Genomic DNA, 12129 nt, shown 5'->3' with positions numbered 1-12129 from the left:
GAGGAGCAGCAGGAAGAGAAGGGATGCAGAAAGTGAGGGGCACAGATTCCAAGGACAAAACCAGCCTCTTTCAAGTGTGCTTCCTCCAGGAAAGGAAGGCAGCATTCTTCTGCTTTCTTCGTTCCCTCCTCTTCCTCTGTACTGCATGAAGCACTGTCCCAAGACCCGGCCCATTGTAATGAGCACAATGTTATGCAAGAATAATAAGGCCTATAGGCTAGTTACACACCCAACAACCCACAAAATGATATTTCTGTGGGAAAATGCTTTCTGAGTACCAAACCACTGACCCATATATGTCCTCTGGGTTAGCAGCTACAGGAACATGGCCCATGGCTAAGTGGGGAGCTGCTCTCCAAGAACCCCAGCATCTGTCCCACCAGGACAAATCGGGGTACCCTGAGCTCCTTTGACACCCATTCTGTGTTAAGTGCACGTTAGACCAACTTTGTCAACTATTCTGCTGTCAAGTTTTAACCCAGGCCGTGTTTATGATTTGAGAAATAAGCCACAACTTCATGGCTTGTTCTCTATGCAGGTGCATCCTAATCGTGGGATGTGGTTACAATGGAAAGCTGCCTGACTGGAAACTTCTCAGAACATGGCGCAGGGGTAGGGACAATCTTATCGGTAACCTTTATGTTTGGAGTTAGGATAATGGGTGACACTTGGAGGCTGATAAGGCAGGTTCCTGAGGACTTGTGCTGTATATAAGGAGCAGCTCCTGCCTCTGCTGTACGCTTTCCATCCGTCTTCCCTTCTCTGGAGACTTGGGACCCAGGAAGAACCATGAAGTGGCTGCTGCTGCTCAGCTTGGTGGCGCTCTCTGAGTGCCTTATCTACAAGTGAGTCTGGGGGACACGTGACACGAAGAACAGCTTCCAAGGGGCTGCTTCCCTTCACTGCCTGTCATGCTGTCTTCCTTTCCTCCCTAACTTTTTCTTCTTACCTTCTTCTTTCATACAACTCCTCACTCTCTTCCACCATCTTGAGTCTCCTTTCCAGTCTCTCTCTGTCGTTTTGTGGAGGCTGCACTGCCGGTTTGATGAACAGCCCTGGCCCTCAAGTCCAGTCCAGCTTTGGTTCCCAGCTCCACCACTGGGCCAGGCAACTTCAGGCAACCACTGAAACTCTTTGCAATAGGGTAGAAAAAATGGGAGAGTCTTCCCTAATGACTTCCTTCCTTCTTCCTCTCTTGGACCAGCTTCCTTTACCTTCGGGGCCTTCCACAGCACCCCGTAAGGGGACTTCTTCCCCAATTACACTTCCTCCTCCAAGCCATCCCATTTGCTAATGTTCTGCCACAGGGTTCCGCTTGTCAGAAAGAAGTCCTTGAGGCAGAACCTGATCGAGCATGGCCTGCTGGAGGACTTCTTGAAGAAGCATACCCCCAACCCAGCCAGCAAGTTCTTCCCCAAGGAGGCCGCCACCCTGGTGGACTCAGAGCCCCTGGAGAACTACCTGGATGTGAGTGCATGGGCAGGCAGGGTGGTGGGGGCAGCACTAAGGACTTGGCCCAGAGGAGAGAGGGGTCCCAAGGATTCTTGGAGGATCCACCAGAGCTCTGAGCCCCCAGGAAGTAACCCAAGGGTCTGCTCTCTGGATCTCAGAGGCACAGGAAAGGCAGTAAAACTCACAGTCAGAGATGTTGCTCTCATTGATTCATTCAGGGTTTATATATGCAGAGCACCTCCTTATGTGCCAGGCACTGTGCTTCGCCCAGGTAAAGCAGCAGGGAACAAAACCAGGCACAGCCCCTGCCCTCATGGGGCTCACAGTCTAGTAGGGAGAGACCATCACCACTGAGCCTCATCATCAATGAAAAGTACAGCCAGGCCAAGGGCTACGCAGTGAAGGTGACACTGTGAGAGGGACGTAGGTGGTGGACAGGGACAACTCCCCAGGGCAAAGAAGGAGAAGTGGGGGTTGGAGAGGACAGGAAAGAGTCCCAGAGAGAAAGATGGCTTCTGCCAGACCCTGGGACAGCAGGGAGCAGAGTGCATTTGAGGAAAGGAGGCCAGTGTTCAGGGAGAGCAGAGAGGGAGGGAGGAGCCGAGCGAGGACTGAGGGGCTGGTGGGCAGAGCCAGACCAGAGTCTCTGATGAGGGTCTTTGTCCTCATTGTCACTGAATCATCTTAACCAGGGGGGTTGACATGATCAGTGTGGAGTTTCAGGAAGATGGCTCACTGTTACACTTGGGACCCAATGGCAATGCCCTGCCTTTCAGTAGATATTGTGTGTCCCCTGTGTGAGGGCACAGAGCCAACGATAGGAAGCAATGTTGCCTGTCGTTAAGAGCTTAGCCTGTGAAATCTGCCAGACCGGGTGCAAATCTGTTCTCTAATAGTTCCAAGCTATGTGACCTTGGGCAAGTCATTTCAATTCTCAGAGCGAGCCTCAGTTTCCTTGTTGGTCAAGCAGGACCACGAACATCTACCATCAGAGGCCTGTTGCGAGTAATTAATGCAATAATGTTTTTTTGGAGGCTTAGCACAGGGCCTGGGTCTTGGTAACAGCTTGGTAAAGTCAGTCCGTTTATTCACTTAGCAAATATTTAGGAAGCATCTACTATGTGCCAGAGGATCTGTGCAGGAAGCTGAGAAAACAGTGATGAAGAAACAAAGTTCCTGGAGCTTTATTCTAGAGGAGAAGGCAAATAAGACACAAATAAATAAGTATGCAAGATAACACCATGTAATGAAAAGTGATGAAAAGGAAACTTAACTAAATAGGGTAACAGGAAGAAGAAGAATGGAGGAAGCACATATTTAGATGAAGTGGTCAGGGAGGGCCTCTTGGTGGAGGTGATCTTTGACTAGAGCTCTGAATGTTTGAGAAGGAGCAGATCAAGAAAAGATGCAGAATAAACATTTTCCTAGCACAGGAATAGCAAGTGCAAAGGCCCTGAGATAGGAACAAGCTTGTCATCATCAAAGAAGAGCCAGACCAGCGTGGCTAGAACTGCTGGCAAGGGAGACAGTGCTGCCACTAAGAATAAAAATCCTGACCACGCCCCTCCTCAAAACACCTTGTACACACCTCGATTTAGGAACAGGATATATCCAGGGGTTTCCATCTTTGGGTGACTTCTTTATCTCCTGATCGACAATTTACTGATTGAGCCTTTGAGCATTTACTCTGCTGGCTGCTATCAGGTTACCCACTGTCGTCTGAGATGGTGTGTTCTCCAGGGTGGCACGACTAAGACATTAAGAGGAGAGCTGAAGAGGGGAGAGCAGATTATTAGGCGTTAATGGTGCTTAGAAGAAACAGACAGAGGGTAACAGGGACGCAATCAGGGAAGACATCAAGGAGGAGGGGAGGCCAGGTGGGGCCTTGAAGGATGGCTGCATTGGACAGGGAGAGAAAGGCAAGGAGAGCAGTGAGGGTGAGGAGCTGAGGAGAAGCCCCACAAGGCCCTGCTCCCAGGGGGGATCCCAGGATGGGGAGTGACCTGTGCTGTCCCCGCCCCACAGGAGGAGTACTTCGGCACCATCAGCATCGGAACTCCCCCTCAGGAGTTCACTGTCATCTTTGACACCGGCTCCTCCAACCTGTGGGTGCCCTCGACCTACTGCTCCAGTCTCGCCTGCTGTGAGTGCCTGGCCCTGCCCGGGACCCCAGCGCCCACTGACCTGGGAGGCCTGAACGCTCAGGGGCTTCAAATAGGTCCAATTTCAAGCCTGCTGGAGTCACTCAGGGATTCCCTCAACAGACATTTCCCAAGCACCTATGTGTCCAGCAAGGGCTTAGGAGCCCTGGGGATAGAGGGAGAATCACACATGGTCCCTGCCCCCAAGGGGTTCAGTCCAATGGCAGAGAGCAGGTCTCCTGAACAACACAGCCCAGGGGAGTAAGGGAGGCCCAAGGGGAGATGGGGTTAAAGGGCTAAGAGATAACCACCTGGGACAAGAGCTTGACATGAGAAAGTGACTCATAAGAATGAGCTGAGTTGTGATCTCGCTTATTTAAAAAAATCATTGGTTTGCTAAGGAAGAGAGTTTGTCATTGGGAGTCATGGACGCGTTTCAAGTTCCTTCCTCTTCCAGCATGTTAACTTGACTTTTAATTCAGAGGAGGAGCCCCTGGAATCCTCCCCTTCATAATTTGAACTGTAACATTGTAGGGCTGTGACCGTGACAGTGTAGCTGTGTCATGGGCTGTTTACAGTGCTCTGTGAAGGGTCTCATCGCCATGGGCAGCCATGGGCCTGCTCTGCTCAGTGTTTGCCTGGGGTCCTTCGGAGGACGGTGGGGTTGGCTGGGGACCTTCCATCAGGCAGATGGTCCCACTTGGTCCAACCAGGCAGGAATGGAACATGCAGATGCTTGGGCTCCAACATCTGGGGAAAGGTCACCTTTCTCTTCCAAAACTCCACCCAGAACCATGGGAGCCCACCCTAGAAAGACATCTCCAGCCATGATTCTTGCTTGGGTTTTGGAGGTTGACGATGTCATTTCTTACCATCACAGATGACCACAAGCGCTTCAACCCTGAGAAGTCCTCCACCTACCAGGCCACCAGCGAGTCGATCTCCATCACCTACGGCACCGGCAGCATGACAGGCATCCTCGGATACGACACTGTCAGGGTGAGAACCTGCTGGCTCACCACCTCCTCCTGCCAGTCCTACGGCCAGTTTCTGGGGACTGTGGGAGCCAAAGTGTAACCCCCATAATGAGCTCACTCAGGCAATAGGGGTCTCAGTGATCGCCAAAGTAACTTGATTTGGGGGAGCAGGATGCGGAATTGGAAGAGATGTGACAGACATTTCTAGGTGGGACAGTAGCAGGTAAGGGGTGGGATGCCTGGAGCCAACAGCCAACCTCAGCCCCACCCAAGCTGAGTGCTATGCAGTTGGGGGAGAAGGTAGGAAAAGGCTCATTTCTCTTTTAGCACCTCCTCCTCTTTCTCTTCCCTCCACCTGCAGCCCCCATCAAGTCACAGAATCTCTACATTCGTCCCCCCTTCCAGGGTGTGGCAGGGGTCAAGGGCTCTGATTTACCTGGGTTCAGCTTTGCATCTGATCATCAGAAACAGGAACACACAGGGCCCGGCTGTTCTGCAGCAAATTCTCACACCAAGTTGCAGACTGTGGCTATCTGGAGATCAGCTGCAATGGTTAATACAGCAGAATAACAAGCATTCCCACAGACCATCCTTCTCCCCTCCTTCCAGCCTGATGCCCAAGAAGCCAAGTCCTACATGAGATGAACCAGGGACACTCTGTGCCCAGGGCTGATGTCCCGCAGTGCTCAGTCAACACAAGCTGGTTGTGAACATCTTGGTTCCCCCACTCAGGTCGGAGGCATCGAGGACACCAACCAGATCTTCGGCCTGAGCGAGAAGGAGCCTGGCTTCTTCCTCTTCTTGGCTCCCTTTGATGGCATCCTGGGTCTCGGCTACCCCAGCATCTCCGCCTCTGGGGCCACTCCCGTCTTTGACAACATATGGGACCAGGGTCTGGTTTCCCAAGACCTCTTCTCTGTCTACCTGAGCTCGTAAGTCGGGCAGGGAGGTCATGGTCACCTGGCCCAGCAGAGGGCTATACGGTGCTGGGTGGGGTAAAGAGGGTCTCAGCCAGCAAGAGATTTGAAGGGTCCGTGTCTAAGTCTTGAGAGGCATGGCTTTGGAGAGAATGGTGTCACATCTCTCTGTGATGACCTGTCTTTGTCATCTCATTTACCAGCTGAGTCTTTGTCACCCTGACTTATACAAATCAAATGTCATTAGCCATTTGCTTTCTAACCCTAGTCCCTTCATCGTTGGCCCCAAAAGACCACCATTTAAAATGAATCCACTATAGATAGGGATTCCTAAGCAAAATTCCATAGCAATGAAAAGAATATTTGATGGTGACTTATATCTTAAACAATGGAACATCCAAACGACGAAAGATAGTTTAGGTCATTTGCTAACAAAATCTAGGTTCCAGTTGTGGCTATGAGTTAATCCTAAGAACAAATAAAGAACAAACCAGTGTTGGTTTTGGTTGAGTCGAGGTTACGCAGGAGTTTCTGAGGGTGTCGTCAGTTTCCCGAGACTCTCAGCTCTGCCCACCAACCCCTCAGTACCCCTTCTCTTTTGAAGCCATTGTCATTGTTGATCCGTTTCTTTAGTTGTTCATTCTTCTACTGTAAACTCATTGAGTCGCGTTGTACTTACTGTCAGGAAAACAGGAAAGTTGATGTGGGGTGAAGTGAGTGGGGACTATTGTATCTGCAGCCACTTCTTTGGTGATTAATTTATCATCATACACATTTGCTTCCCAATCTAACCTGAAACTGCAGAGATTCAGAAAAATGAATATTCTGGTAACAATGAGAAAATTTACAACAGGAGTAAATTACAAATAGAGGGCCCATTTCTCCTCTTGGTCACTTAATATTCAAGTCGGCTCCTAAACATCTCTGCCTTTATGGGACTTAGAGATTCCATGGGGCCATCTTACCTCCTCAACTAGATCAGGGTTTCTCAGTCTCAGCGCTATGGACATTTTGAACACACAATGCCTTGCTGTTGGGGGCTGTCCTGTGTATTGTAGGATGTTGAGCAGGCTGCATGGCCTCTATGTACTAGACACCAGTGGCACTTCGTACCCCAACCCAATCATGACAACGAAAAATGTCCCCAGACCTTGGCAAATGTCCCCTGGGGGCAAAGGTGCCCCTGGCTGAGAACCAGGGAACTCTACTGTCAAGTCCTTAAGAGCAAACACTGTCCCACATTCACTTCTCTTGCGGTCCCCACAGCAACAAGAGTGAGGATGTGGTGGAATCACAACTCTGGAACTAGAAAGACCTGGGTTCTAATCTTGGTTCTGGCACTCCCGGGCTGTGTGACCTTGGGCACATCGCCTCACTTCTATGAGCCTGAGATTCCTCACTGTCTAGCAGAAATAATAATAATAGTGACCACTGTTTGGGTGTTGATGTGAGGATTAAGAAACCCTGTCCGTCACACTCAGCACAGCTCCTGGCACTGGCAAGAACCCAGTCAAGGGGAGCTCTTAGGATGCACATAGCAGATGTTCAGCTGAGTGAGTGAATTCTTGTCTTTTCCCCCCACTTTCAACAGCGATGACGAGAGTGGCAGTGTGGTGATGTTCGGTGGCATAGATTCTTCCTATTACACTGGAAGCCTGCACTGGGTCCCTGTTACCACTGAGGGTTACTGGCAGATCGCCGTGGACAGGTGAGATCTCCATGGATGGGCACTGTCCTGGCGTGGGCCCCAGATCTCATTTCTTTATAGACTCTGAGTTGACTAAGCTTCCCAGAATCCCCCTGGAACAACCAGAGAGGGAAATGTACCCCAGGAGGAGAAGGTGGAAGTTGGCCAACCCAGAGAGACCCCAAGAAAGGCCCCTCCCTGGATGAGGAGAGCTGTCTGGGACCCCAGATGCTCTGCAAGAATGAGACAGCCACTTTCCCTCTGCTCACAGAGACACGACACCAGCATCCCTGCAAAGAGCTGGAGACCCACCAGTCCACACGTCTTGGCATTTAGGGGAACTAACAACAGGCACACACTCCTCCCACGCCAGAAAAAATGTCACTTTCAGTCTATGGACAGGGCAAAATGGCTGAGAAGTTGTTTCAGCCCATTCTTTCCACACTTCCACTTATGGGCCCGCTCTTCCTCCATGCAGCCTCATTCCTCTGCTGTTCCTCCCCTGACTGACCTGCTAGGGTGACTCCAGGTTTGCCCCAGAGTGAGCAGTTTCCTGGCATTCAAGACTTTCAGTTCTAAAACCGGGACAGTCCTGGGCAAAGCAGGACACTCAGTCCGCTCAAGTCTGCCCCAGCCATGCTAAAACTTCATCGGTTCCTCCCACTCCCGCCCCTGCTCCTCTCATGTCCATCCCTCCTTGCCTGCCTTCCCCTCTGCCTGGGACGTCCTCCTCCAGCTCTTCATCTCCTTGGCCACCTCGGGCTGTCTGTTTCCCTGGGAAACCCACCCTGGTTGCTCCCCACCACCACCACCCTCACCCTGGATTGTTTCTGTTCCCCTGTCCTGTGCCCTATTCATGAGGCTCTTCCTCAGTCATAACTTATCTTTCCAGCTAGAGTGTAAACCGCCTGCAGTCAGAAACTGTGAGGCTGCCTCGTTTGGCATTTCATCTCCCAGGCCTAGCACAGAGTAGACACTCAATAAAGATTTGTTGAGTAAATGAATGCATGCATGAATGAGAGCATGGAGGAGAGAAGCTGAAATTTTGTGGATTGGCCAATGGATGGGGAGGAGGGACCCTCTGAGGTCACTTGGTTCCTTCTTGGGGAGATGTACCCCCTGGAGGCTCCTGGGACCCTTACATGCATCTCACTTCCAGCATCACCATAAATGGAGAGTCCATCGCTTGCAGCGGGGGCTGCCAGGCCATTGTTGACACTGGCACCTCTCTGCTGGCTGGCCCAACCTCTGGCATCAACAATATCCAGAGCTACATTGGAGCCAGAAAGGATTTGCTCGGTGAGGTAAGTCCAGCCTTGACTGCCCCGTCCTAGACGGAGGTGGTGGGTCCACCATGCAGAAAGAAGGCAACCCTTCCAACCCTCACTCTTTCCAGGGGGTGATCAGCTGCTCAGCCATCGACAGCCTGCCCGACATAGTCTTCACCATGAATGGCGTCGAGTTCCCTCTGCCTCCTAGTGCCTACATCCTAAAGGTAAGTGGGCTCTTGGCCTCCCACCTACACGTGTCCCATAGAATGTGGCCAACACTCCTCCTCTCACTAAGAAAAGAGCACTTCCAAAAGCTGAAGTTGGCATCTGCTCTAGACAGCCACCAGAGAAAAACAATGCATTCAAAATAAATGAGTGAATGAGAATTTGGAAGCAGCATCCAAATGGGAGAAGGGAGGCAAACACTGATGGCATGGGAAGAGGATTTCAAGTTGGACCCCTGAGTCCACACTCTGGGTCTCAGTTACCAGCTCATTGATTCTGTGCCATTTGCAACCTCTCTCAGCTGCAGTTTCCTCATCTGATCTATGGCTTTCCCCACACTCAGTGTGGTTAGGGTAGTCAGGTGATATCGACCACAAAGGGTTGGGCCAATGGCGATCCTAACTTCCATAGGGTCAAGGCTTATGATCCACCCCCGCCCCCACTGTCTCTACCAAGTGACAAGTCTTCACAAACAAGTCAAATGAGCCACAGACCAACTCCTTCCTTCTATGATAACTTCAAGTGGAAAACTCATTTTGCCCAGTGGGTCAATGTTATTCAGCAAGAAGGATGATGCCCAGCCACTCCCCCACAGATGCTGATAAATTAGTAGGGGGTCAGGCCTGACCAATGCGGGTGGGTGCAAATTCCCCAGGAGATTCTAATGTGCAGCCAAGGTTGTGGGCCAGTGACCTAGAGAATGAAAAGAACTGACAGCTCGCCACCGGAAAGGATCAGAATAATCAGAAAGGGCTGTGTCACTGGGGTTTCCAAAATCCTCCCAGAGGCTGAGTTCCCCTAAACCCCTTAGCTCTGATGCTGTCGCCAGGGTTTGAGAATCTGCCAGAAACACTGGACCATGTCTAGGGATCCCTGGAACCAAGTGCAGTGAACAGGTCATACAGGCAGAGCCTAGGCTAAGAAGAGCCGAGGCCCCACACACGAGCCAGGAAGCTCCTCCTTGACGTGCCTTGCAGCAGACTAGATTTATTGACGCTGATCTCCCAGCGTCTGTCACCTCTGAGTCTATGTCCCATCTCCGGTTTTATCCTCCTTTTCTCCAGGAGGATGACAGCTGCATCAGTGGCTTCGAGGGCGTGGACCTGGACACCAGCAGCGGAGAGCTCTGGATCCTGGGTGATGTCTTCATCCGCCAGTACTTTACCGTCTTCGACAGAGCCAACAACCAGGTCGGCCTGGCTCCCGTGGCCTAAGCCTGAGTCTATCCGGCCACTTCGCAGGAAGATCTGGCCTCAGTTCTCCCCCTTGTAGATGTGCGTAATTCTCCTGATTGTTCTTCCTGTGGGATCGTGGAGGTGGAATCTTGGCCCTGTTCCCTCTCAGACCAATAATGTAGAATAAAAGCATAGCCTTCTGAAACACGTTTGTGGACTTGCTTCTCTGTCGATATTTCTCCTTCACATTACCAGGCTCAGAACACCAGGGCGGGGGTTGGGGGTGGGCAGAAACGACCACTAGGACAGCACCACATAGCTCATATGAGAGCCAGGAAGACGAATGGGACTCAGCAGGTCTGGCTGTGAGCATCAGGGAAGATGTGGGGACCAGAAATGCCAGGCCCGTTGCCTCCTCATAGAATAGAGCCCCTGAGTTTCTAGTCGAGGGAGGCAACTTCTCATTTCTCCCAAAGCCAATAAGAGATCATGAGAAAAGAAAAGGGTTCAGGGAACATGGCCACTGATGGTGACATTCCTAAGTAAGCCAGACAGGCGGAATTTTCTGGAAGACATGGGCCAGTAGAGGTGACAGAAGCTGACACCCCAAAATCTACCCAGCTACTCTCTGTCACTACCTGGCTGATCCAGACTAACACCTGAGACCCCTCAACAATCTGGATTAAGACACTGAACTGACCCGTCTCCCCATCAGTAATTAAACAGTATGGTTTTCCAGTTCCTGAGCGTTGTGAGATGTGAGGAAGGAACTGAGTGTGCCCATTAGCAAACAGGAACGATTTAGAGCAGAGTTTCTCAGAGTGAGTTTGGTAGAAAACTTCAACGGAAAATAGAGTTTCAAAATAAGCCTGGAATATGCCACATTCTTCAAGGCTCACAAGGCTCCTTTCCAAGCAAATCTCTGAGAAGTCCTGCCGCAAAGTGCTCTGGTTCACTGTAACTCAGCTTGGCTGGATCCCAGTTCCTCACTTGCTAGTAAACCTGTTACAGTCCTGCACTCCTCAGCACCCACAGTGGGACAATTCCCATAGCTCCTGCCTCTGCCGACAGCTGGATCCCAGACTGGCCTCTGGAGACACGGACCTGAGGGCTGCAGCTGGGCCCCCCTGCTGAGAGGGAGTGACTTTGGGGTGCCCAGGACAAGATGGCTTTGGAAACCCTGTGACATCATCCCCCAATTTGTCATTTATCACTCACACAAAGTAAGATGTCAGGGCCTAGAAGGCTTGTGTGAACTCTACCATCCCATGCGCCAGGTCCCCCAGTGTCACTCGTGTCCCCTCTGGCCCATTTTCCCCAGCTGAACAATCTTTTTGAAACATAAATTTGATTGCATCCTTCCCTTGCTTAAAATCTTTAATTAATGCCTTCCCATAGCACTTGGAATAAGACAATGAACCTTTGGTGTGGCTTCTCCATCCTGCATGCTCTGCTCCCTACCTTCCTTCCCTGCCTCACCTTTATCCCTCTTATCCTGAGCTCCCACCACACTGGCCTTCTTCCACCTTCTCAAATACCCAAATTTCTCCACCTCCAGACCTTTCACACACTGTTCCCTTTGAGTTGCTGTTCCCTTTTTCTACCATTCTGCAGATCTCAGCTTAAATGTCACCTCCCTGTGAGGCCTACCCAGACCACCCTCTCGCAGACCCCGGCCCTCATTTCCTTCATGGCACTGGGGGCATCGATAATCACGCATTCTTGGGAGCACTTGTTTCAGATCCTCCAGGGCAGGGACTGTGATCCTTGAACTGTTGGGGCCACAGGAACAGAGCAGGGCCTGCCACATAGCAGATGCACAATAAATATTTGTTGACTGAGTGATGAATTGGAGATGAATTTTTAAAAGGCAAAAACTGGGATAAGATGAGAGAGTGGATCTGATTCGACTGAGGTCATGCTTAAGACAACAGATGCCTCTGTTCCCACCCCCACTGGATTCTGTCCCAGTCATATTTGGCCCTGGGACAAACAGGTGCACTTCTCAGGTTTCTGGAGAGGAATTTCATGGTGTCCAGGCTCCTTTGCTGGGTTTGTGTTTCTGACATTTTCCAAGCACCCACCATGCCACAGGCAGGGGATGCAGGCACGTCTTCCCGGACCCTTCCTGTCCTCCTGGTCCTGGCCACACCCTTCCTTCCTCCCCCACAGCTGCAGCTCAGACTCTCCCTCCCAGCCCCTCTCCTGCTACCTCACACCCTGGGATTCCTGGATCCAGACAGCACCTAAAAAGTCTCCCCACTCAACAGACCATTTGGACTGG

General features: G+C 51.2%; 1 protein-coding gene across 1 annotated transcript; it reads left to right on the top strand.

The window, feature by feature from the left end:
- Nucleotides 1-789: 789 nt before the first annotated feature.
- LOC124228380 (pepsin II-4-like) lies at nucleotides 790-9884 on the top strand. Its single transcript, XM_046642826.1, has 9 exons — nucleotides 790-845; nucleotides 1308-1467; nucleotides 3478-3595; nucleotides 4474-4592; nucleotides 5303-5502; nucleotides 7079-7195; nucleotides 8334-8478; nucleotides 8571-8669; nucleotides 9735-9884. The coding sequence occupies exons 1-9, from the start codon at nucleotides 790-792 to the stop codon at nucleotides 9882-9884; spliced, it is 1164 nt and encodes a 387-aa protein (XP_046498782.1).
- The last annotated feature ends 2245 nt before the right edge of the window (nucleotides 9885-12129 follow it).

Source organism: Equus quagga, chromosome 17 (assembly GCF_021613505.1).
Source record: "Equus quagga isolate Etosha38 chromosome 17, UCLA_HA_Equagga_1.0, whole genome shotgun sequence".
Lineage (NCBI taxonomy): Eukaryota > Metazoa > Chordata > Mammalia > Perissodactyla > Equidae > Equus > Equus quagga.
This window is presented reverse-complemented; position numbering and strand designations above follow the sequence as displayed.